The 27,325-nt window shown below is 42.7% G+C and overlaps 1 protein-coding gene across 6 annotated transcripts in view; it reads right to left on the minus strand.

Moving 5' to 3' along the window:
- The window catches only part of bend5 (BEN domain containing 5), a 444,711-nt gene that overhangs the window by 203,829 nt on the left and 213,557 nt on the right, over positions 1 to 27,325 (minus strand). For all 6 annotated transcript variants that reach the window (XM_024003944.1, XM_024003939.1, XM_024003938.1 and 3 more), the window contains one exon: positions 22,856 to 23,072. In XM_024003944.1, coding sequence (XP_023859712.1) covers positions 22,856 to 23,072 — 217 coding nt within the window. The remainder of the gene's footprint in view (positions 1 to 22,855; positions 23,073 to 27,325) is intronic.

Consider the following 27,325-nt stretch of genomic DNA (forward strand, 5'->3'; position numbering starts at 1 on the left):
CGACAATGGGCCTCAGGATCTCGTCACAGTATGTGCATTCAAATTGCCATCAATAAAACACAAATGTGTTCGTTGTTCGTAGCTTATGCCTGCCCATACTATAACACCACCGCCACCATGGGGCCCTCTGTTCACAACGTTTACATCAGCAAACCGCTCGCCCACACAACGCCATACACGTGGTCTGCAGTTGTGAGGACAGTTGGACGTACGGCCAAATTCTCTAAAACGGCATAGAGAAATGAATATTAAATTCTCTGCCAACAGCTCTGGTGGACATTCCTGCAGACAGCATGCCAATTGCACGCGCCCTCAAAACTTGAGACATCTGTGGCATTGTGTTGTGTGACAAAACTGCACCAACAGGGATGTAAACAAATTTGTGCACAAAATTTGAGAGAAATACGCTTTTCAAGTGTAATGTAGAATTTATTTTATTTCAACTCATGAAACATGGGACGAAGACTTTACATTTTACGTTTATATTTTTGTTCAGTGTAGATAGGCAGATAGATAGATCGATCGATAGATACAAAAGAGAGAAAGACACAGAGATACGTGTCCTGGAGCCCTGATGGTACTGCAGTGTCTTTCCCGTCCCCAGCCCTGCTACAGAGCAGAGAGAGCAGGGCGTGACAGTGAGCAGTGGTTAAATTACCAAGGTGATTATGCTACTAATTACTGGCAGTACTTCTCTATTGATAAGGGCCCAACCTGCACCTGACAATGCGGCTCCATTTGCTACCTTCTCTCAGGTTTATAGGGCCATAAGCCTTTTGACATCCCAGCGTAGACGGAGAGAAAGAGTGGTAAATTAGAGAGAATGATGGATGGGGCGGGCTATAAAAACGCACAATGAGAAATAAAGGATTCACAAAATAACAGTTATTTTATAGGCTGTAGTAGCCTATAACATTACAATAAGACGAAAAACCCAACGCATTTTTTTCTCAATAGTGCGCGCCTAGGCAAAATACACATCTAGATTATGCTACAGTTTGTTAACACCATCTGCCCTAAAATTCTGAATGCATATCCCCATGAAACTGATTAAGATCAAATGGTTGGTATGCAAGATACTGCATGGACGTTTCACTGGTAAAACTTGAAGAATTAACATTCACGATTCACAGTGAGAAATGTGAAGGGAAGGAGACCACAAAAATGTGTGCGTAAAGTAGAGGGAAAGAAACACATGCGAAGAAGCTTCGGGATCTTTAGTCTGAAAAAAAAAGGTCAGGGAAAGGTTGGATCCACAGCCACTCCATATTTTCTATTTGTCTTTTTTTTATACAGTTGAAGTCGGAAGTTTACATACACTTAGGTTGGAGTCATTCAAACTTGTTTATCAACCACTCCACAAATGTCTGGTTAACAAACTATAGTTTTGGCAAGTCGGTTAGGACATCTACCTTGTGCATGACACAAGTAATTTTTCCAACAATTGTTTACAGACAGATTATTTAACTTCATGTCATGGCTTTAGAAGCTTCTGATAGGCTAATTGACATCCTTTGAGTCAATTGGAGGTGTACCTGTGGATGTATTTCAAGGCCTACCTTCAAACTCAGTGCCTTTTTGCTTGACATCATGGGAAAATCAAAAGAAATCAGCCAAGACCTCAGAAAAAGAATTGTAGACCTCCACAAGTCTGGTTCATCCTTTGGAGCAATTTCCAAATGCCTGAAGGTACCACGTTCATCTGTAAAAACAATAGTACGCAAGTATAAACACCATGGGACCATGCAGCCGTCATACCGCTCAGGAAGGAGACGCATTCTGTCACCTAGAGATGAATGTACTTTGGTGCGAAAAGTGCAAATCAATCCCAGAACAATAGCAAAGAACCTTGTGAAGATGCTGGAGGAAACAGGAACAAAATTATCTATATCCACAGTAAAACGAGTCCTATATCGACATAACCTGAAAGGCCGCTCAGCAAGGAAGAAACCACTGCTCCAAAACCACCATAAAAAAGCTAGACTACGGTTTACAACTGCACATGGGGACAAAGATCATACTTTTTGGAGAAATGTCCTCTGGTCTGATGAAAACTGTTTGGTCATAATGACCATCGTTATGTTTGGAGGAAAGAGGGGGAGGCTTGCAAGCCGAAGAACACCATCACAACCGTGAAGGACGGGGCTGGCAGCATCATGTTGTGGGGGTACTTTGCTGCAGGAGGGACTGGTGCACTTCACAAAATTGATGGCATCATCAAGCAGGAAAATGATGTGGATATATTGAAGCAACATCTCAAGACATCAGTCAGGAAGTTAAAGCTTGGTCGCAAATGGGTCTTCCAAATGGAAAATGACCACAAGCATACTTCCTAAGTTGTGGCAAAATGGCTTAAGGACGACAAAGTCAAGGTATTGGAGTGGCCATCACAGCCCTGACCTCAATCCTATACAACATTTGTGGGCAGAACTGAAAAAGCGTGTGCAAGCAAGGAGGCCTACAAACCTGACTCAGTTACACCAGCTCTGTCAGGAGGAATGGGTCAAAATTCACCCAACTTATTGTGGGAAGCTTGTGGAAGGCTACCCAAAACGATTGACCCAAGTTAAACAATTTAAAGGCAATGCTACCAAATACTAATTGAGTGTATGTAAACTTCTGACACACTGGGAATGTGATGAAATAAATAAAAGCTGAAATAAATAATTCTCTCTACTATTATTCTGACATTTCACATTCTTAAAATAAAGTGGTGATCCTAACTGACCTAAGACAGGGAATTTTTACTAGGATTAAATGTCAGGAATTGTGAAAAAACGGAGTTTAAATGTATTTGGCTAAGGTGTATGTAAACTTCCGACTTCAACTGTATATATATAGTTAGCAATCTAACCAAACCTAACCTAAGTTACAGTGCATTCGGAAAGTATTCGGACCTCTTGACATTTTCAACACATTTTTTTACGTCTAAAATGGATTCAATGGATTAATCTATGCACAATACCCCATAATGAGAAAGCAAAATACAGGGTTCTGAAATGTTAGCAAATTGATTACAAATAAAAAACATTTACATAAGTATTCAGACCCTTTACTCAGTACTTTGTTGAAGCAACTTTGGCAACGATGACAGCCTTGAGTCTTTTTGGGTATGACGCTACAAGCTTGGCACACCTGTATTTGGGGAGTTTATCCCAATCCTCTCTGCAGATCCTCTCAAGGTCTGTCAGGTTGGATGGTGAGCGTCGCTGCACAGATATTTTCAGGTCTCTCCAGAGATGTTAAATCGGGTTCAAGTCCAGGCTCTGGCTGGGCCACTCAAGGACATTCAGACACTTGTCCCAGAGCCACTCCTGTATTGTATCGTCGGTGTGCTTAGGAAGGTGAACGGTGAACCGTCGCCCCAATCTGAGGTCCTGAGCGCACTGGAGCAGGTTTTTAAAGATCTCTCTGTATTTTGCTCCGTTCATCTTTCCCTCGATCCTGACTAGTTTCCCAGTCCTTGCAGCTGAAAAACATCCCCACAGCATGATGCTGCCACCACCATGCTTCACCGTAAGGATGGTGCCAGGTTTCCTCCAGATGTGACGCTTGGCATTCAGGCCAAAGAGTTCAATCTTGGTTTCATCAGACCAGAAAATCTGTTGGCAAACTCCAAGCGGGCTGTTGTGCCTTTTACTGAGGAGTGGCTTCCATCTGGTCACTCTATCATAAAGGCCTGATTGTTGGAGTGCTGCAGAGATGGTTGTCCTTCTGGAAGGTTATCCCATCTCCACAGAGGAACTCTAGAGCTCTGTCAGAGTGACCATCGGGTTGTTGGTCACCTCCCTGACCAAGGCCCTTCTCCCCCAATTGTTTAGTCTAGTAAGAGTCTTGGTGGTTCCAAACTTCTTCCATTTAAGAATGATGGAGGCCACTGTGTTCTTGGGGACCTGCTGCAGAAATGTTTTGGTACCTTTCCCCAGATCTGTGCCTCGACACAATTCTGTCTCGGAGCTCTACGGACAATACCTTCGACCTCATGGCTTGGTTTTTGCTTACCTTATATAGACAGGTGTGTGCCTTTCCAAATCATGTTTAATCAATTTAATTTACCACAGGTGGACTCCAATCAAGTTGTAGAAACATCTCAAAGATGATCAATAAAAACAGTTGAACTTGAACTCTATTTCGAGTCTCATAGCAAAGGGTCTGAATACTTATGTAAATAAGGTATTTCTGTTTTGTATTTGTTATACATTTGCTCAAATGTAAAAAAAAAAAAAAATAATAATAATATTTTCGCTTTGTCATTATGGGATATTGTGTTTAGATTCATGAGGGAAAAAATGTATTTAATGAATTTTAGAATAAGGCTGTAACGTAACAAAATGTGGAAAAAGGGAAGGGGTCTGAATACTTTCCGAACGTCGTATGTCTGCCACTTATCTATACTGTATGAAACGTAAAGTTAGCTTGAGAAATGCTTCATTTTATCAATAACTATCTATCTGACTGTGACTTGAGGCAAGAAAACCCTTAGATCCTGGTTTGTTGTGACCATGTTTTCCCTCTTAGATAAATAAATAGCAGAGAAATAAGTCAATAAGGCAATAAAACGATGCCTTTTCTTTTCAGCAGTCTAACATACCTAATCACTAACATGATGATGTACAGTGGGGTCCTTAATTATTGACACCGTTGATAAAGAAGAGCAAAAATGATTGTATAAATTAAATAATTCAAATATTGAAAAAAAACATTACTTGGTTAACAAATCTCTTTCTCTGAGCAATTGCATTAGTATAAAATAATATGATTTCACAATTTTTTTGAGCATACAATATAGCTCAGTATTTGAAATATTTATTTGATAGTCATTTTTGCTAATTTATTTCAAGGTGTCAATAATTTCGGACCCCATTGTACATGTAAAGTGAGCCATAGGTTACATAGGGAAATGTTACAAATGAGAGGAATATGCATTAGGTACAGTACTGCAGGGATATTATCCATATGGATCTATATAATGTTCATGCTACCTCTCTAAACAACCTCTGGGAAAGATGAGTCTTCATGACTAATTGGCTCTCTGGTCTACCACCATTACACGTTTACAATTTTGCCCATTAAAACATTCATTAACAGCCTCAGAAGTGGAGTTCAAAGTGGAGAACCGGAGGGGGTTGGGGAGGAAAAGTAGCTCCAAACGGTAGGACTACGGTGGGTAAAAAAGCCAGTGGTGAGATGTGTCATCAGGCTGTCCTGCTGTTTGATCCTGGTGACTAACACTGACTATCACTGTTCAGTGTTCCCTCATTGGGTTTCTCAGTGTCTTTGAACACCAAACATCCACTATAAAAAAGCAAACAGTGGAAAAATGCTATCTGTTGGTTACTCTAGTTATTAAATCCCTGCACAAATACTGATAATTAACTAAAGCTATAAATGGTATTTATGCACAGATATGTGCCAGGGTCAAAAATATCACATACTGTACACCCAAGACCTTTAATTAGACTATGTTTATGGCAATTACAGCTCCCTGCCTCTATGATGCTAACTGAGAGAATTCTTATTAAATAACCCTGAGATACAGTATATTATCATTTCGGATGTAAATTTCAAATTCAAAAGGGGTTTCAAGTTCAACTGATTAATAAAACAGTGGCGAGTCTGGCTGTGCTGTGTCTGCTATGTGTCAGTTTGAGCCTGTATGTATGAACTGAGGAGCTGGCTGAGGTGAGGTGGTGTCCTTGTGTCTCCTGAGAGTTAGTTTCCTCTCTCTGTTTAAATCACTGCAAATGGCCAGAGAAACGCTTCATTTTATCAATAACTATCTATCTGACTGTGACTTGAGGCAAGAAAACCCTTAGATCCTGGTTTGTTGTGACCATGTTTTCCCACTTAGATAAATAACATTGAGCAGAGAAATAAGTCAATAAGGCCAACAAATTTGTCCTTGCTACATGTTTCTTTAGCACCTGAACTCTTATTGAAAACGAAGGTCCCTCGCCTCATACAGTATATTACTTACCAGTTATCATATAAGACTTTCAGTGAACACTTACTCTGGGTAATTCTTCTCTTTTACCGTCTCTGCTGAAATGTTTGGAAGAAAACAGAAAAGGTTTTTGTCTGAATGGCCATAGTGTATGGTCCTTAGCACAGGGTTTGATACAATATCCTACCACCCAATTACCAGGTAAAATTGCCTGTTTAATTTCAGGGGTCGACTATCAGAATCCTCTTTTGTAGAGTAATGGTTATTGCAGTGAGCCTCACGACTAGTCTGGTCTATCCTAAATACATGCAGTGAACAGAGCAAAATAAATCAAGCACAGTGATGATAACTTTTTGCTTGGGCACAGTGATCTATCCCATCAGCTTAATTCTGACTGTTTTCATTTAAGACAGCAGCCTGTGAGGCTTTCTGCTAGAATATAATGGTTTGGGTTTAATGAGCTGGAAAAATGGGAGAAGGGAAACTGAAACCATGAGGTGGAGAAGTTTTAAAAGCAAGGTAAACATCCCTCTGTCACAACAAGCACAGAGGAAATAATTACCTAACTAAATTGGGCTAGGCACCGAGAACAGGGTCAAACTCCTTTTTAACAGTCTGTCTGTCTGCTATTGAACATTTGGGTCAATGTTGCCTCCATCTCTCCTCCATCAGCTTAATTGTTATTTTCTTAATGTAGATGCAAATCAGTCCCTCTTACCAGCTCATGCAGCCTGCTTACCCTTCACAACTAACCAGTGGCTCAATGTAAAGGCTTCTCCACTGGAGAACAACCTGATTGTTGTTGTTCTTTAAAGACAATACCTACCGCCTCTGACAAGAAACATCCGGAGGAGCAAAGGACAAGGTTGCATTAATGAGGATGACTTTTTAGACAGAAATCCTTATCTGAAAGGTAAACACACAGGACATTGATGAAAAATGTGAGTATGTGTGTATGTTCGCATAGTATGTATGTTTTTTATCTGTGTGCTGGTGTGTAGTGGACTGTTTCTCTGGTAAATTAAATTAAGGCATTTGACTTTCAGGCAGAGGAAGGGCAAGAAAGTGTTACCCGGTGGAAGAGATAACATTGATTTCGATCAAGTCTAAGAAAAGAGAAAGATAGAAACAGGTTTGGAAGTGAACAGGGAAGAAGATGTCTGCAAAACATCAAACTTTCTTCTCTCTTTTAGATCGAAATTACTACCTTAGAAGGGGAATGAGGATTTTAATTAGAACTCAAGGCTATCTAATCTTATGTGAAGTTAAAGGCTAATCCTCCCTGCCTCTACCTTGGTACTTTGTCAGTTATTTAATAGCTCCTTTGTTATCTATCTAGTTACATTTGCAAGGTACTTAAATCAGCCATGGAATTTAAAGGCATTCTGATGGCACTGCTGTGATTTCACATGCAGATGGGCCCTTAATCAGCTCCTTCAGATGCACAGGCTTCATAACTCTAAACCAAAGTTATCATTTATTTTATGAAAAATGAACATAAAGAAGCAGATTATCGTGAACAAAACAGGTCTATTACTGACATGATTATGTAGTCAACAATTTAGTCAATGTCAAGTTATTTCAAATGGCTGGGCATAAGTTTACTCTCAATAACGTAGACAAACTGTTGGGGGTATAAATGGCATATTCTTTACAATTTCTGCCCTTTTTGTTATATTGAAATAAACACAGTTCCATGCCAGTATACCCTAGCCTTAGGATCTCCTCTAGCTGGTCAAGGACAGAGCTTTACGCATCGGTTGGTAAAAATCTAATGGACACACACGAAACCGATCCAATGTATCATTCCTGTAGTTGTAGTTCAAACAGGTTATCATTGTTGAGACAAAGCTCTATAATCAGAGGGCTTCCATCGTTCTGTCATATTGTTTTGCCTCACCAGTGTGCGTCAGTCAGTCCTATGGGAGTGCTGCTTCCTCTCAGATTGAGCAGGCTGGCTTTGAGAGGGAGGCGATGCTCTTCATCAGCATCATTCATATATTGAATCATTAGGAAAGCCCTGCAGCTCTCTGCAGAATGGAGCTGACTGAGAGACTTACACCACCCATTACAGCACACTAGCCTCTAATCTGAATGGACCAATACATCCTATTCCAATAGCGATTCTTCAAACAGACAGCCAAGTGAGGAGTCAATGATATGTAGAAAAACAACAACAACAGTGCTGTAATTGTGCATTTACAGTATAGTGTGGGAAAAAAACAGGTCTGTCATGGAGAGTGAACTGTTGTACGCCAATTCTTATGCTTTCACTGTGCCATTAATTTTCATTAGAGTGATTGATTTGGATGTAAATGGGAGGCTGAGGAGACCTGTAAGTAACTAGTTAAACCAGCCATTTAAAAGCAGGCCTGTCAAGAGGAGAGCGAGGAGACAAAGACAACTATTGATCGCTCAGTGAAAAGAGATGGACGCTGGAAGCCCAGTGCAGCCGCTTTGTGCCTCACCAATGCAAGTTTCAAATCATAGGGTGGCAGCTTGACGGCTCCACAATGGGCATCTATGGGATGCTATATCTAACATCCACGCAGTCCGAAAGGTTATTTCCTTTTCAAGTGGCCCCTCCATCCCCTTTTCTGCCTCACCCCTCAGCCTCTTCACCTCCTTCAAATCAATGTGGAAAAGTCATGGAACATCTGAGGGTAAGTCACTGAAAAGATATCAGATTTTTCTCATGACAGAGCACTTTTGTGCATGTGGATGAGACTGTTATTTTCCCTCCATGTTCTGTGGTAGCAATGGGGGGAAATGTGAAGATTGATCTGTTACAGAGGTATTTATGGGACAAAAGTCTTCAATTCATAATAGAAATAATAGGTGACAGGAAGCTAAAATCTGCCCGTCTCTAAGTTGTTTCCATAGAAACCAAGAAGGTATAGGGAAGGGCTGTCACCACTACTCATGCACAAATGCCTAATATTTGAACACATATTTCAGGAATGGCATAAACTTTATTACATATGACAGGTCTAAACTTCCAAAGACAGCCCTGCAAGGAAGTGACACGACTAATTTATCTTAACATAATCCAATTATATTGGGATGGGGCTTAATGCACTTCTCTTTTATTATTACATTCTAAAGAGATCATTAAGTGTCTGCTACAGTAGCAGTGATCATAGGAAGGTCCATTCATGGTGGAGCCATGCTCCTCTTTGGCCACAGCCCCTCTCCTCTCACTCTGCCCTCGCACAAATAAACATCAACGCCTTACAAATCTTACATAACCGGAAGTGTCCAACCTAATGTAAAACTGACCATACAAACAAATTAAGATACGTTTTGTATAAATTAGCTAGGGCTTACAGTTATATAGTATTGTATATTTGGTGAAGTGTGCAGAAATGTTGAGCTTTAAACAGCTTGTCGTATGGCTCCCATTCAGAGACTATCGGGGCTAACGTATCAGACTCACTACTGTAGATCACACAGATACAGTCTGATATAACCGACTGTATGGCCTACAGAGTTTCAGGGAAAACCATCTAGAGAGAGAAGTCCCCTATATGAACCACACCGTTCTCATCATGAATCCTACACGACCCTGTCAATAGTTTGTCATTTTAATTCGAATCATTTAATTCCCTTTGATATCAATAGCTAGTTTCCATTTATTTTTATTTTTTATCTCTTTGTTCTTAGAGCTGGTTTCATTTTCAGGTATTCTCTCTTATTTAGCAGCATTCACAGTTGACTGCTCATTTGCATATAGCTCCCGATCTATCACTCCACAGAGATAACAAGCGTAATGTAAATGTGTTGCTAACTCGTTAGAAAGACCAAGGATTTTATAAAAAATTCAGTAATTACATTTAGTGATTCTCTCCAATAGGAATGAAGGCGTAAAGGGAAAGCTTAAACATGACATGTTTAAAGAATTAACTAAACATTGATATGAAATGGAAAAAAACATGAGATATTCCTTGAAGATGTGTATTTTCTTTCTGCGCTTCCCTCTTTATTTCAATACTTAACTGATCAATAGGAACTCCCACATGGAAACAAATCGATAGAAGAACAAACGGCTTCTACTTTTACTCTCCTCTCCTGAGAATAATTTCATTCAGCAGTACAGTATTTCCTAACATAACCGGCGCCAAAGAGATGAATAGCCATGCAGATGGGAGTGAATCGACAGAAATCAACTGCCATGCCACCTGGCAGCAGATCCAAGTCCATCTCCTTGACATCCACGTCCCCCCTCCCTCCATGCCCCCTCTCCAGCCAAGCTCCCCCAGAGCCCCCCGTGACCCAAAACCCTCCAGCCTGCGCCGCTCCTGCTCTGATGAAAAGCAGGCCACAATCCCTTTCAATTTCCCCAGTCTGCCTGGGTTCCGTTAAAGGCAATCGACTCAGTGAATAGAAGCACTATATCACAATATGCAGGTGCAGGCGTGCTAGAGAGGAGACATTGTGCCTTTGGAGAGAGAGGAGCTGGCATCCATCTCTCTCAGGCAGACACTCCAGTGTTGGGGAGAAGAGCAGACACACAGGCACTGGGGCTGGGGGGAGCTGAGGGAGAAAGGAAGAGGAGTGAATAGAAAGTGGAGGAAAAATGGGCCCTGTCACATCCTTCCTTTTTTCTTTACTTCAGGTAAAAAGGAGAAGAAATGCATTTTTGTGCAACAGGGGAGTTAAAAGAGAAGTGTGGAATGGACAAGTGTATCTGTGCAGGGCGGATAAAGAGCCTGGTGGGTGTGAGAGGCAGAGGAGGATGACTGGAGATGTTTGCTATCAGTCGTCTCCAGTCCCCACACGTCAGGGCACTGGGCCGAGCCGAGGTAGAGGGGCTGATCCCGGAGGAGTGTAGGGTTAGGGCCTGTGGCCAGGGTGGAGGCCACTATTCTGTAGAGGACCCCAGGACCACGTAGAGAGAGAAAGCGCTTCAGTGGCCACGCTTGCTCATCCCCAACCCTGACCGCCCTAAACACACACCCTCACCCATGGGCTGTCCTCCCTATGACTGCCTCAAGGCCCTATGTGTTTAATTTATAGTGAGACTGCCTCTTGTTGTTTTATTCAACAGGGACAATATGTCCTCTCCTCACATGTTTACCATACTGTGATCAGCAGCATCTGAGGATGCCTTGTGTGACAGACAGGCTCATGAAAGAAGGACTGGAATGAAGATCAGACTTATGTAAGTCTCATAGGCTTTAGTGTTGTTCTGTTGAAAGCACTGCAGGGATGGCTGCTCCTTTTCATTGACTCTTATCCTCACATTCAATTCCATGGGAGTACATCTCACCCACACACCCACTCAGAGAGCTCCAACTGTCTGGCTCCAACTACTATGCTATGGGAACAGTGGAGAGGGCTACTGAGTGCTGTATACCAGGGTCAAGGACTTCACTTCGTTCAGCCTTTCTGAGTAAAATTACTCGCTTCATAGAAAATTCTCCTCACATGTATGTTGAGGTCTAGGCTATAACTGCAGGCAGGGATAAAACGGACCAGGTTTCTGATTTATATAGCCTGGCAGTAATTCCATACCATAGCCACCAGCTTATCAGAAAACAAATTTGGCTGTATCGATCTATACAGTATTGAAGATTCTAAACCAGCACAACATAATCTTCCCCTGTGGAATTAGACACACAGACATATAGGATCTGTCCCCAAGCCAACTGGGCCACACACTATTATCCTTCTAGGTAACTTTTGACAGGCTGAAGTTCTCTGAAATTTTTCATTTTCATCCCAAATGACGTGATAGGAGGGAGTAATAATGACTATCCATCTACAATGGATGAAAATAACAGGCTATGCATTTCCTCCCCATTCAGCTTAAGCATTCAGAGCATAGCATCCTCATCTGCCACAGACAGGCGCCGCAGCCTCTCCTCCCTATGCCTAAATATGTTTTTCACCCATTTACAACAAATTAAGTTTCCCTCAAAGTGAATTTCAAGCTTGGCTGCATTCAGAGGGTGAGCAACTCTCTTTTCATTAATTTTCATTCTTTTCTCCGAACAAATGATCTACTGTACACCTCGCTCCGCTCTCTCTCTCTCTCTCTCCCCTTCCTTATCTCTTTCTATCTCTCCTCTTTTCTCTCTTCTTCCTTCCAGGGTCCCAACTCCCCACTATGGGTCTAGCAATGGAAAGCAATTACACTGTCAGAAAAGTGTATTCTGACCTATTAAAAAACCTGAACACTTTTAGAAAACTATTTATTATTTTCCTCTTCCTTGGCCCCATGGGAGAGGAGGACTGACACAAAAATGAAACAGATACTTTTTTACATGCACAGTCCTCCATCCATGGAGTCATCTAGAAAGTAGTGGTTAGTAAATATTCATTGTCGGGCGGCAGAAAGAGCGAGAAAGACGGCAGTGCAGAGCTCTGTGGCTTGGATTAGATTTCTCTGAGAAGGATCAAACGAGCGTGTCTGCTGCAGCGGATCCATTTGAGAACGCATCCCTTTTCCTCTGTCACTCGATAACTCACTCTCCCAACCACCTCCACATGACTCCCACACTGCAAGGCAGCACCTACAGTACCCACTCTCCCTCAGCAGAGCCTTCCTTCCCAGACTGCACCACCACTACCTACCTAGCCCACCACTGGAGCTAAGTGCCAGTGAGAAATGTCATCCCTGCACTGTGAGGCCTGTGGGTCTGCTAACAGTACCACCTCTCCTCTGGTGCCGATGCCTCGGTATGTGAGGACAGGGTTGTTGATGATGGAGAAGATCTATCTATTATAGGTGAGTGCAGCAGGAGAGAGAGGATGAGAGAGGAGGCAGAGGTGTTGTATCTGAGGCTGAGAGAGAGCTGCTGCCAGCTAAGTGACAACATAAGCCATGCTGGGTGATATCCTCCTGTCCATAAAGCACCCCTCTCCTCTCTCACCACTCAGTCATTCTATCTGCGGGCCCGTGAATATAAAGTAGCTCACAGAGCCGCTCCACAATATTGAGAGAGCGTTAAGCCTTAAAGGTGTGAGCGATTTCCAATTTCAAAAATAAATATTATCTCTGACTGAGCAAATCTGCTCTTTTTGTGCCTGCATTATAATAAGTCAACTTGGAAAATACACCACCATCTGACAAACATTCTACTGAATTATCTTTCTACCACACATAGGCTATGGCCTCCAATTCCACTTAAGATAATGTATGTTAATGACAATGGCCACTGTCTCCACCACACTAGCCATACCTACCTTTTATCCAGCCCACTCCATTCTTTCGTCATTACTATACTAAACACTGGTGAGATGGCATTGCTGTAGGGGTCATGGTATGCAATAAAGCACTGGGACAACAACCTAGAGGAATCTCATTGGTCTAGATAAAAGGCCAGCTCAATAGCATGGGGTCGGATAAACCGTTTTATCTTCAATTTCATGTGGAATAAATTCCTTGCTCTACTGTTGGGGTCAGAGGCCAAGCCATTGATCCAACCTCGCTGAGATATAACAGGTGAAACAGACCCATTTATATCCCTAAATGCCCATCCAGCTACATCAGCACTTTCCAACTATGTTGGAATAGAGGTCAAAGACCAATAAAAGCCAGCTTCTTGTCATAGCAACCAGAGCAGCCAGGGTCAAGCAAAAGTGATCATGCATGACCCCACAACCCTTCAGAAAGGTTGAGTCGAGGTCTGGTGTATGACATTCCAGGCCGCTGCAGTGTATTCACATATAGACAAACAGCATTCCTCAGCATTCAGGGTGACAGCAAGACGTCAGAACTAGAGATCATCAATTCCCTCTGTATGTTCCAAACGACTTCCACTTAGTACGGTCGCTGTATGTGATATTGTGCTCTCAGCTCATACAGATGATAATGAAGGCTTGCCCAGGCAGTCTGATAGTGGCCCAACAATACCAGTCAGCTGTTGGAGGGCTCTCCAAATTAGACCGCCATCATAGAATCATTCATGGAAGAACAGACATGGCTGCTGTCAACAGCATCCTTGAACGGGGATGTGAAAGAGTGGACACAAAGGGTGAGCAAAATGCTTCATGATGTTGTGTGAGACACTTTGGCTGCTGTTAAGCCAGTAAATGGCAAGACCTCGTGCAATTACCCAGCAGCCTGGTTTCACACAGCATGGCCATCCATCCACCATGCAGTAGGAAAGACAAGCCTAGTCTCCCTCTCTTCTCTTCTCTAGCATCAGCTACTAACGCTCAAGTCAGTTTGACCTTCTCTCCTAGCGGAAGGTAGAGTGGCTATTGATTAAATCTTGGCACGCAGTGTACAAACACAGCGATAAGCCCAGCAGACAGCCGCAGTGCCAACTCCGTGGGCCAAAGGCCCCTCTCATCCTTTATTCCCACTAACAGGCACGAAGACACAGTCCCCTACAGCCTGTCTGCAGGAGACCCAGTGGCCATTAGGACCGTAGAAAATCACCTTCCCAGACCAGCACATCATCTGACGTTTCCACACGCTTCTTTCCTCCTTGGAGCATTGGGATGGAAGGGCCTCTTTACATCCTCAGTCTGTGTGAGCCCTGAATGTTTGAAGGTGACATCCACAGGGCACTTAGAAGGCCTATTATTGTAGACAAGCTCAGAGCTGGTTTAGAATGAGGAGCAAAGAGTTTTGTGGTTATTACAATAAGCATTGTGTAACTCCGTTGCAAAAATGTCAGTTTATTGTGTTCCTATGTCAAATTTGAGGAACTTGTTTTCCTTATTTAAGCTGCACACTTCAAAATGATAAAATCCTCTGTTTTGAGCAAATACTTTTTTCCAAATATTTTTTCCTCATAAAACACAGTAAGTATTGTGGAACTCATTGATGGCAGCTGAGGGGTGCAGACTTAAGGATGGTCATCGACTCCTCACTTATCATCCTGAGCAGCTCTTATTTGCACATGAATCATAGATGGCTGCAGATAAGGGCTGCTTTGTCAGAGGTGACAAATAGTGTCACAGTTGGCCATCATGACAGGAAGGGAATGGTAAAATTGCTTTCTCTGCAACTCCTAGACTGACTCTGCCCATAAGAAAACGCTTTGTCAACTTGTGTAGCAAACAAACTTGGTGTGCTTTCAATACTGGGCCCTGGCCGTCTTTTTAGCAGTCAATACGTGAGAAATGGTGGAATAGTTGAAGGAAACTTCTGCCTGGAGTGCACACTCTTGTTAGCAGAGAAAGGTCCAAGCAGCATCCACTCTGTCTTCATGGACTTGTCCCTCAGGGGGGAGAGTAGCTCACACAACAGTCAAGGAATGGATTGTAGGAGAAATCTTCAGAAAGAGAGAACAGGGGAATGGATACAGTGCCTAACCCTTCCAACAGAAACTCTATAAAACCTTTCACAGGACTGTAGACCATCACAAAGAATGTGTTAGGGTACAAGAAGCAAGAGAGACATCCAGTATATCTGTAACGTCTGTCTTAAAGAGCCGAAGGAAAGAAACCTTTGGCCATAAACAAAAGCCCGCACTGCCTGTTAAGTTGTCACAGATGAACAGAGGTTTTTCAAACCTCACCCCACCTCTCATTGACTGACACCTGGGCAAAGCAGATGGCAAAAAAGATTTCCATACATTGAGTGACAAACATGACAACGCATACTGCTTAGCATGCTTACAAAGCTTTGGTGTTCACCTACAGTAGCACATATGACATCAAAAAGCTGTTTTACTATTGGTCCCTGAAGCAGATCTAGGCGCTATATAAAAAGACTGCATGAAAAAAGGGAGTGGAGAAGAGAGAGAGAGAAAAAAACGATAAAGGCATGGTAGAGAGACGGAGGCTGAAAGGCAATATGCAGTTCAAGCATTTGTTATTATCCCAGAAGTGCAATTATAGTAGTCCTCCCCTATTACAGTGGAGCTATGATCTCTCTTTGTGTTTGGTGGAGATGAGGCATCATAATTACTGCAGCTGTTTATCGGTAGGCAGGTAGACCTAGTGTGCTACAGCTGCTTGGCCCTGAGGCCTGATTCCCTCTGCTTGTCTTCCAGTCTCTAAGTCTGTCACGCTGAGTCCAGTTTGTCTCCTCCTCATCTTTTCTTGCTTTGGCACTTGTTTACATTCCCTGAGACATCAGCCAATGTACACACTGACATAACCCTCCTTTCAAATCCCTCCAACAATGAAAGGCTGTGCGTCAGTTAATGCGGAGTAGCAGAAAAGTGGAGGAACTGTGTCACTGACAAATTCTAGCCCTGCAGCTCTGACAAGCACTTTCAGGCTCATTCTGGTCTGAAACAATCCAAGCACCCTCTGATTTATAATCACACCTCAAATGTGTAGCTACATCTCTGAAATCAAGCTTTCCAACAAGTTCCATTTGGAGCTATGACTAGCCTATGAGCAAGCCATACCTAATGATCAGAAATAATGAGCATTGCACAGCACACTTTCTGTCGTATGCCTTCATGCACAAGTTAAACTGAGTGAGAGGCTGATTGAAAATGCTGTTGTTCATGCTAAGGCAATCAGTCAAGCTCACCAGTGAACGCCACACTAAATGGTGAGGCTTTTGTTTTACCCCCTGATGATTTACTATAGGTCCATTTGCTATTTAATGCCACAGTGCCATTACTGCATGGAGTCTGCATCTGAAAGGGCAATGGAACAAAAATGACTCTTTCATTGTGTGTGTAGATATGCACATGTGGTTTCTGTGTGTGTGTGTCTTGAACAGACTTGAAGGAGTGCCCACATATGCTGAACACTTGTTGGCTGCTTTTTCTTCACTCTGCGGTCCAACTCATCCCAAAACATCTCAATTGGGTTGAGGTCGGGTGATTGTGGAGGCCAGGTCATCTGATGCAGCACTCCATCACTCTTCTTCTTGGTCAAATAGCCCTTACACAGTCTGGAGGTGTGTTGGGTCATTGTCCTGTCGAAAAACAAATGATAGTCCCACTAAGCGCAAACCAGGTGGGATGGCGTATTGCTGCAGAATGCTGTGGTAGCCATGCTGGTTAAGTGTGCATTGAATTCTAAATAAATCACTGACAGTGTCACCAGCAAAGCACCCCCACACTATCACACCTCCTCCTCCACGCTTCACGGTGGGAACCACACATGCGGAGATCATCCGTTCACCTACTCGGCGTCTCACAAAGACACGGTGGTTGGAACCAAAAATTTGGACTAATGAACTTATCCTCTGCAGCAGAGGTAACTCAGGGTCTTCCTTTCCTGTGGCGGTCCTCATGAGAGCCAGTTTCATCATAGCGCTTGATGGTTTTTGCGACTGCACTTGAAGAAACTTTCAAAGTTCTTGACATTTTCCAGATTGACGGACCTTTATGTCTTAACTTCTTATGGCTGCAGGGGCAGTATTGAGTAGCTTGGATGAAAAGGTGCCCAGAGTAAACTGCCTGCTCCTCAGTCCCAGTTGCTAATATATGCATATTATTATTAGTATTGGTAAGAAAACACTCTTAAGTTTCTAAAACTGTTTGAATGATGTCTGTGAGTATAACAGAACTCATATGGCAGGCAAAAACCTGAGAAAAAAATCCAACCAGGAAGTGGGAAATCTGAGGTTTGTAGGTTTTCAACTCATCGCCTATCGAATACACAGTGGGATATGGGTCAGTTTGCACTTCCTACGGCTTCCACTAGATGTCAACAGTCTGTAGAACCTTGTCTGATGCTTCTACTGTGAAGTGGGGCCGAAGGAGACGGGAATGAGTAAGGTCTACCATGAGCTGACCATGCTCTGACCATGCGCATTAACATGAGAGGGAGGTCTGTTCCATCGCACTTCTGAAGACAATGGAATTCTCCGGTTGGAACATTATTGAAGATTTATGTTAAAAACATCCTAAAGATTGATTCAATACATCGTTTGAAATGTTTCTACTGACTGTTACGGAACTTTTTGACATTTCGTCAGCTTTTAGTGAACGCGCTTCCTGACTTTGGATTTGTTTACCAAACACGCTAACAAAAATAGCTATTTGGACATAAATGATGGACATTACTGAACAAAATGAACATTTCTTGTGGAAGTGGGAGACCTGGGAGTGCATTCCGACGAAGATCAGCAAAGGTAAGTGATGATTTATAATGCTATTTATGACTTTTGTTGATTCCACAATTTGGCGGGTAACTTTTGTGGCTGAACGCTGTTCTCAGATTATTGAATATTGTGCTTTTGCCGTAAAGCTTTTTTGAAATCTGACACAGCGGTTGCATTAAGAACAAGTGTATCTTTAATTATATGTAAAACATGTATCTTTCATCAAAGTTTATGATGAGTATTTCTGTTATTTGATGTGGCTCTTTGCAATTTCTCCGGATATTTTGGAGGCATTTCTGAACGTGGCGCCAATGTTATCGAACAAAACATATATGTATAGAAAACATGATAACATGAAGTCCTATGAGTGTCATCTGATGAAGATCATCAAAGGTTAGTGATTAATTTTATCTCTATTTCTGCTTTTTGTGAAAAATGGCTGTGTTTTTCTGTGATTTTGCGGTGACCTAACATAATCGTTTGTGGTGCTTTCGCTGTAAAGCCTTTTTGAAATCGAACACTGTGGTGGGATTAACAAGAAGTGTATCTTTAAAATGGTGTGAAATACTTGTATGCTTGAGGAATTTTAATTATGAGATTTCTGTTGTTTGAATTTGGCGCCCTGCGCTTTCACTGGCTGTTGTCATATCAATAACGTTAACGGGATTGCAGCCATAAGAATTAAAGTAATGATGGACTGTCGTTTCTCTTTGCTTATTTGAGCTGTTCTTGCCATACTGTACTATGGACTTGGTCTTTATCAAATAATGCCATCTTTTGTATACCACCCCTACCTTGTCACAACACAACTGATTGGCTCAAACCCATTAAGGAAAGAAATTCCACAAATTAACTTTCAACAAGGCACACCTGTTAATTGAAATGCATTTCAGGTGACTACCTCATGCAGCTGGTTGAGTGCCAAGAGTTTGCAAAGCTGTCATCAAGGAAAAGGGTGGTTCAAATATAAAATATATTTGATTTGTTTAACACTTCTTTGGTTACTACATGATTCCATATGTGTTATTTCATAGTTTTGATGTCTTCACTATTATTCTAGAATGTAGAAAATAGTAAAAATAAAGAAAAACCCTGGAATGAGTAGATGTGTCCAAACTTTTGACTGGTACTGTATATGGTAAGCTCTTCCAGCTAACATGTATCATGTGGGTGTGTGAAGCCACTGGAGGGACTTGGGCTCTTTACTGCAGCAGACGGAAAGGTCCCCTCATCCCTCTCTCATTGCAGGTCGTAATGAGAGTGCTGGGCCGGGCTGTCAGAGATCCAGGACCGCAGGACATTAAAAGACAAATAAGGCCATAAAACGCCTCTATGACTATGCATACTAAACTAATCCTTAGTCTGAGTGCCAACTTACTCAGTTTTATGTCTGAACTTCTTGTATTTATCACAAAGTGCTGGTGAGGCTAAAAAGTAGAACTAATGGTGCACACTTTGGAGCCCTCATTTTGTACTTGGACATGTCATAGGACAGTGGGAAGCATAGAAAAACTCATAGAATTCTAGAATTCTAATTATATGATGGGAACTATTGAAAGAATATGCCGATACCTGTTCTTGTCTTTGTTACCAATTCTGGGCTCCTATTAGTTGAGATATCACTTTCTGAAATTATTCTTCACCAACATCATCTGCCCTTTCAAACCATATTTCATGAAAATGTGACTCCTTTTTAAATTTCCGCCACATTCCTTATTAATAAATGCACTTTCATCATTGCCCCTTCCAGCTAGCTCTTCTTGACAAATGTAAAAATATATATAATAACACAAAAATAATAATAATAAGCATTTCTAATGAGTTTTTCTCCTACTATTATTTGATAAGAGCAGACAGTACTGCAGGCAGTGTGAATGATCCTGTGCCTGTTCCTGTGAAAAGAGAGAGCTCTCCTGATTACAGGCAGCAGTGTTCTCCCTCAGAGGGCAACCAGCATGCAGCGCTGCACAGGCACAACACAGAGAGGAGACACTCTGTGTGGCTCCACCAGCCTCCACTTCACACCACACCACCTACAGTAGCACAGTCAAGGACCCCTCCTGTCCTCTCTCTGGCTACAATCACACAGAGTTGAACAGTCATATTGATAACATGAAAATGTGAAGTGGAAGACTGGTGGATAGACCTGGGCTGTGGGCTCTTTGGTAGTCTGTTGAAAACTGTTTGATGAGGGAGAGAGGACACACACANTGCCATATTCTTTCCATTTTTTAATAATGGATGCCTACCACTCTGGGATGTTCAAAGTTTCAGATTTTTTTTATAACCCAACCCTGATCTGTACTTCTCCACAACTTTGTCCCTGACCTGTTTGGAGAGCTCCTTGGTCTTCATGGTGCCGCTTGCTTGGTGGCGCCCCTTGCTTAGTGGTGTTGCAGACTCTGGGGCCTTTCAGAACAGGTGTATATATACTGAGATCATGTGACAGATCACATGACACTTAGATTGCACACAGGTGGACTTTATTTAACTAATTATGTGACTTCTGAAGGTAATTGGTTGCACCAGATCGTATTTTTGGTTTCATAGCAAAGGGGGTGAATACATATGCACGCACCACTTTTAATTTCAATTGAATTTTTTGAAACAAGTAATTTTTTTTCATTTCACTTCACCAATTAGGATTATTTGGTGTATGTCCATTACATGAAATCTAAATAAAAATCTATTTAAATTACAGGTTGAAATGCAACAAAATAGGAAAAATGGCACTGTATAAAAAACGAATACAAGAAACACATCTATTTCATTATTGCAGTTACATCGGAGGGAACATTCATATGGGCACACAAGTTTTTAACCTTCTTTTTAAAGCTGCCCAGAGAGGACATCGTTTTTATGGGCACTCTGAGGTTCCTGTATACAAGAAAGCATATTTCCCAGCATTACTCCTGAACCTGTAGAGCACACATTAGCAACACCTAATCTGGTGCTGTGGTTGTGTGCATCCCTAACATGGGGAAAGTTATCAGTCCAATATCTAGGCGCAGAACCATAAATAATCCTGTTAACCACACCCAGTGTAATCTGGGACACCCTAGCCTCAACAGGCAGCCAGTTGAGTACCTGAAAGTAGCTATATGTGAGTATGTGGAATCACCTTCAATATTACCTTGATCAGCTTATTCTGGGCTATCTGGAGCTTCCCCTTCAGAAGCTTAAATAAGCCCCAAAACCAGAGTAGCGTAGTCAAAATGCCATTGAATCAGGGCAGTGGCTAGTACTCTCATTGAGTCCTTATCAAGCAGCTTGGACATTCTTGCCCAAAACTTGGTCCTAGCATTACATTTCCCTAGCATTTTATTGGCCATGCTCACACCCCCCAAGCTTCCATCAAGGATACAGCCCAGGTAGCTAACAGAGGTTTTTAAAGTAAACGTGGAGGAACTGTGTCACTGACAAATTCCAGCCCTGAAGATCTGACAAGCACTTCCAGGCTCATTCTGGGCTGAAACAATCTAAGCATCTGCTGATTTATAATCACGCCTCAAATGTGTAGTTACATCTTTGAAATGTAGCTTTCCAATCAGTTCCATTTGGTGCTATGACTAGCCTAAGAGCAAGCCATACCTAATGATCAGAAATAATGAGCATTGTAAAGCACTTTCTATCTTATGCCTTCATGCACAAGTTAAACTGAGAGTGAGAGGCTGATTGAAAATGATATTATTCATGATAAGGCACTCAGTCAAGGTCACTGGTGAATGTCACACTAAATGGCGAGTCTTTTGTCTTAACCCCTGATGATTTACTATAGGTCCATGGAGTCTACATCTGAAAGGGCAACTGTATGTGTAGATATGCACATGTGATCTGTGTGTGTGCGTGTGGAGTATATTATCTCCATACACGTATGGTAAGCTCCACCAGCAAACATGTATCATGTGGCTGTGTGGAGCCACTAGAGGTACTGGGGCTCTTTACTGCAGCAGACGGAAAGGTCCCCTCATCCCTCTCTCATTGCAGGTCGTAATGAGAGGGCTGGGCCAGGCTGTCAAAGACCCAGGACCACAGGACATTAAAAGACAAATAAGGCCATAAAACACCTCTATGACTATGCATACTAATCTTTAGTCCGAGTGCCAACTCACTCTGTTTTATGTCTGAATTCATCACAAAGTGCCAGTGCGGCATAAAAGCAGAACTAATACTCTACACTTTCAAGCCCTCATTTGTACTTGAAAGTGTGATAGGACAGTGGGAAGCATACAAATACAATTCAATTTAATTCTAATTCTATGATGGGAACTATGGAAGGAATATGCTGATGCCTGTTCTTGTCTTTGTTGCCAATTCTGGGCTCCTATTGGTTGAGATATTCACATCATCAACATCATCTGCCCTTCAAACCAAATTTCATAAATATTTGACTCATTTTTATCAATAAATGCAATTTCATCATTGGTGCTTGCAGCTAGCTTTCCTTGACAAATGTAAAAAAAATATAATAATAAAGAACTCTCAAGCATTTCTAATGAGTTTTTCTCCTACAATTATTTGATAAGAGCAAACAGTACTGCAGGCAGCGTGCATGATCCAGTACCTGCTCCTGTGAGAGGTGAGAGCTCTCCTGATTACACGCAGCAGTGCTATCCCTCAAAGGGCAACCAGCGTGCAGTGCTGCACAGGCACAACACAGAGAGAGACAGAGAAACACACTCTGGCTGGCTCCCCCAGCCTCCACACCACACCTCCTAGCACAGTCAAGGACGCTACTCCTGTCCTCTCTCAGGCTACAATCACACAGAGTTGAACAGTCATACTGATAACATGAAAAGGTGAAGCAGAGGACTGCTGGACCTGGGATGGGGGCTCTCTGGTATTCTGTGGAAAACGGTATGATGAGGGAGAGATGACACACAACGACACAAACACACACATGTATATGCATGCAAGCACGCACACACACACTCACTCACCACACTGAGCCCCAGCTGCTCTCTCTGCAGGTAGTCCAGGTTCCTGCGCTCCAAGCTGTCCAGGTAGTGCTGCAGTCTGGTGTAGGTGTAGGGGTAGCAGTAGGCAAACTGGTACACATCATCCTCTCGGTCAAAGCAGAAGGCAAAAGACATCACGTAGTTTCTCCGATGGTCAGGGCAGCGGTAGTAGTACACATTCTTAGTCGGGAGTCTTTGCCTGCAAGGACAGGGGAACATTTCAAGGATTTAGAGAAAATTCATCTCTCATATACAATACATACTGTATACATATTAGATAATTCCCTCAGAACCTTTCACCAGACTCTATCAGGTTGATAACCGATTATAATGGGACAACTGCTTGCAGCATTTTGTCTATAAGGTCAATGGTATCAATGTGAGAGCATGGACCAGTAGGGAAAGTTTCTAGTCTCGCTGTCATCCGGTCTGTTGTGGTAATGCCAAGGGCTACAAGGAGAGTGATCCAGGGGCCTTAAGTAGCGATCAATCAGAAATGTGACACTACTGCATCCCCTACAGCCTCTCAGTTTACTGCTCTGCTCTGCTCTCTCTATTCCCCTGGCTGCCTCTGCATCTCTCCTGTTCACTGGGCATCATCTGAGTTGCATCCCAAACTAACTGTATTAAGCAGTAAATAAAGAAGGACAATGGTAGACTATGGATGTTTCATACAGGCTAACAACTGATGGTACATCCCAGCTGAATGAGTGTCTACGCAGCTGATAACTGCATATAAAGCCTGTGCACATGCAAATAAAAAAGCTGACAAAAAGGATATGTGAGAGAAAAGGTGGGAGGGGGGGTGAATAACGATCCACAACAAATGTTGGCAAAGAGGAGTAGAAGAGAGTGAATCTTCTGAGAGGGGAAAAAGCAATAACGGACAGGCATTGAGCTGAGGCCACAGAGAGGATGATGGAAGGGGGAGGGAGAGAGAGAGTGAGTGAGGAGGAGGGAGACAGAAGATAAGGAGAGGATGAGAAAGAGGAGGCAGATCAGAGGCTGTGATAGCAGGCTGCTGGCGTCTCTCCTGTAGGACCAGGATCAGATTGAGATGCTATCTGTATCTGATAGCAGCCTGCTGTCCTGAGCGGCCTATCTGATAAGCAGAGGGCAGCAGGCAGCCTGTCTCAAATGAACCTGGGACTCACTGACCCCCCTCTCAATAAGCCCCATACTCTATCGCCTTCAAACTACGGGATGGGCAGATGGGAAATAGGCTGTTGGTTTTTATGCTGACCGTGCGCACACACACACACACACACACAGACAACACACCACACACACCACACACACACCACACACACCACCACACACACACACCACACACACACACAACACAACACACACACACACACACACGTATATTACAAACAAACCTCAAAAGAAAATGCTGCTGCCGCTACAAAGTGAAACACAGAATTAAAATCAAACAAATTAGCCGAGTTGTATAAGGCAAAGTGAGGAAAGGGGGAAAAGGCCAAGCTGATTATTTCCCTGGTAGAGGAGAAAGTGTTCCTATCTCTGTGCAAGTGTGCCTGTCCTCAGCAGAATACTAATGCAGCCACCCCGCCCTGCCTCATGCCTGGCTGAAGGGAAGGAGAGGAAAGAGGGGAGAGAGGTAGAGAGAGGGGAGTGAGAGGAGAGGGGGCAGTAAAGCAGTGCTGGCCCGCCCCCCTCCAGAGAAGGCTCTTATCCAGTGTCTGCAGAGCCCCAAGGCTGGCTGCCTGGCGGGTGCCTCTCCCACATCACTGCACTGCATCCTACAGGGCATTAGGTGGCTGACGAGCTAGTCGACAATACTACTGGGCACGGGCCCAAAGACACACCACACATTCGTATGTATACCATGTGCTCAACAAGCGCCATGAAAGGAGAAGGAATGGGAGAAGGAAGCAATAATTAAAAACTTTTTTTGAAGAATTTCTACATTTTCACTAACTTTAATCTGCTTGTGTAATCAAGTATACTCAGTGTGATATTTTGGGCTCATGGCTCATGCAATGACCTTTAATTTAAATTAAGTATATTACCTTTAATTTAAATCAAATTATTTATTCCTAATCAAACATATTGGTGGAATGTGGGATGAAAAATGTGTGTTGGTGAAGTGTTTGTCCTGTTCATGTGAATTACACAAAGATGCACAAACCACCGCAGCGCACACATGAACGCCCACACAAACACACGCACGCACACATGAACGCCCACACAAACACACGCACGCACACATGAACGCCCACACAAACACAGCACAATGATAGTTTGTGTCAGGAGGTCCCAGGTGTTTTGCTTCCTCCATTGCTTGTCCAGGGCTGAGTGCAGGACCTTCTGCTGTTCCCTGCACACCCAGGAGACCTTGCAGGCTGAAAACAGGGGGCCGCATTACCCTGTCACACCCCAACCCGGAAGAATGAAATAAGATGACACTTTATCCAGTTATTTATTCATCTATCTGTTTGGCATTATCCAGCCGTGCAGCTCTCCTCTGTACCATTTGACCTTGTTGGCTACTGAGCGAGTCTTCGATATTGATTGTAATTACACAACAGGAATTTACTGCTGGCCATCGCAGGACTGCTTTACTGTTATGGGCCAAAGAAAATAGCTTTGTGTCTTCCTCTGGAGAGCAGCGATGCAGAGGTTGCTGTCACCCTGGTTTATATCTCTGCAGTGTCTGCTCCTGAACGGCTGCTGGCAATTCGTTTTATCTAAATAATGCTGCCCCATGCCTCTCGTACTTCAGGATGTGGTACAGTGCCCCCATTCCCAAACAGATTTATCACTGCATGTGGCAACAACAAAAAAGCCACCTCCGATGACAATGTGCACAAACGTGGTTTCACAATTCAGTGCCACAGCAAACACACGCTCACACACACACGTCACAAACATATTCTACACCACAGAAAGTTCCATCCTAAAGCTCAAGGTCATCAACTGAACGAGGGCTGTGAGACGTGTTAACACAACTTCTATACAAGAGCAGGCATAAATGAAGATAAGAAAAACAAAACTCTGCTTGAAATGTCTTATGTGATAACACGACTTCTCCAGCAGAATCCGGGTCAACACCAAAGAGAGCAGAGCACTGGCAGCTAAAAGCAAGCCTTTACTGAGGTGTCACTCTCCTTCCCTCTGCTTTTCAACTTCTCAACTGTTAGCAGATACAAGAGGGGCTTTGATTTTGATGTTGATCTGTTTCCTTCAGAAGTCTCAGAGATGAGGGATAAAATCGGTAGCTTTCATACTAGGGACATCTTGTCTACATTCTCAAATCAATCAAGCATAGAGGTCACTGCAGTCACGCTTCTCGCTTTTCTCTCTGCTCCCTCTCAAAGCTGAGCCTGTCAAGCGCTCAATGTTGGGAATGGTTTAAAATATGTCCCACAAGTGCCACAGTTCTACACCATCTCAATTTGTGACAAATGGAAGCTCTGTTCCTAAAATAAAAATGTTTACATTTGGATATTTTTCACAATGATACTATACCACCATAATATACTACCAGCCGCATTTGAAGAGCCAATCTCTCTACCTACGCTGCCAGATGTTGAACAATTTCACTTTTGTTGAAACATGGCACAGCCTCCTTCTTTTGCATACTAATCCAAGCAGAAAATAGCTTTAGAATGATCTGAAAACAGTCAAGTATGCCTCCTACTCACATGTGTGATGTATCTATCCATCTTTTTAGGATGCAGATCAGACATAAAGACGGTATCCAATGGCACTGTTACTAAGCAACCTCTCTTGCTTTGTCATTCTGTTGGCCATATGTGATCACTGATGGTATACTGGAGTATAGTGTATAGTGATTGCCACTGCAAGTCACTGAATGTCCTGGAAAGCATCAAATCAGTGTGTGGGTTTAAAACAATGTACAGTAGTCATGGGTTGTTAGTAGGCTCCGGGCTTTCCTTTGGAAAGGCATCTCAAAGCCCACTTTCTGTGGAGACAATAAGCAGTTTACAAAGACATCTGAGCCTGAACAGGGACCCTCTGAAGCTGAGTGGTTTAAACAAGCCGCTGGAAGATTTTCTAAGGTGTTAACATCAAAACCGTTAAGAGATTTAATTTGCTGTCTTGTCCCTTTTTCCACAGCATTTTGGGGAAAGACAGAAGTGAAAAAAGGCATCGCACGTGAGATGTGACGTCCATGTCAGAAGTGTTCACTTCTCACCATTCAACACTCATGATTTGATTGTTCTATTCACTCTAGGTAAATTTGTTTATTTGTCTCCCCAACGTTATGCTGTCTGATATTGGCGTTTAAAATATAATTTTCTTTAGAGACTTCAATAAATTACAAACCCTTGGGTGAATTAGATGAACAAACAGGCCAACAATCAATATCAGATCAAATTCATAGAGCTTTACATGATTGAATAGTATGCAGCAGCAGATACAGTATTCTACCAGAGTTAAACAAGTCCCACCTAAAAGCAC

The sequence above is a fragment of the Salvelinus sp. IW2-2015 genome, linkage group LG16, assembly GCF_002910315.2.
Source record: "Salvelinus sp. IW2-2015 linkage group LG16, ASM291031v2, whole genome shotgun sequence".
In the NCBI taxonomy this organism is placed as follows: Eukaryota; Metazoa; Chordata; class Actinopteri; order Salmoniformes; family Salmonidae; genus Salvelinus; species Salvelinus sp. IW2-2015.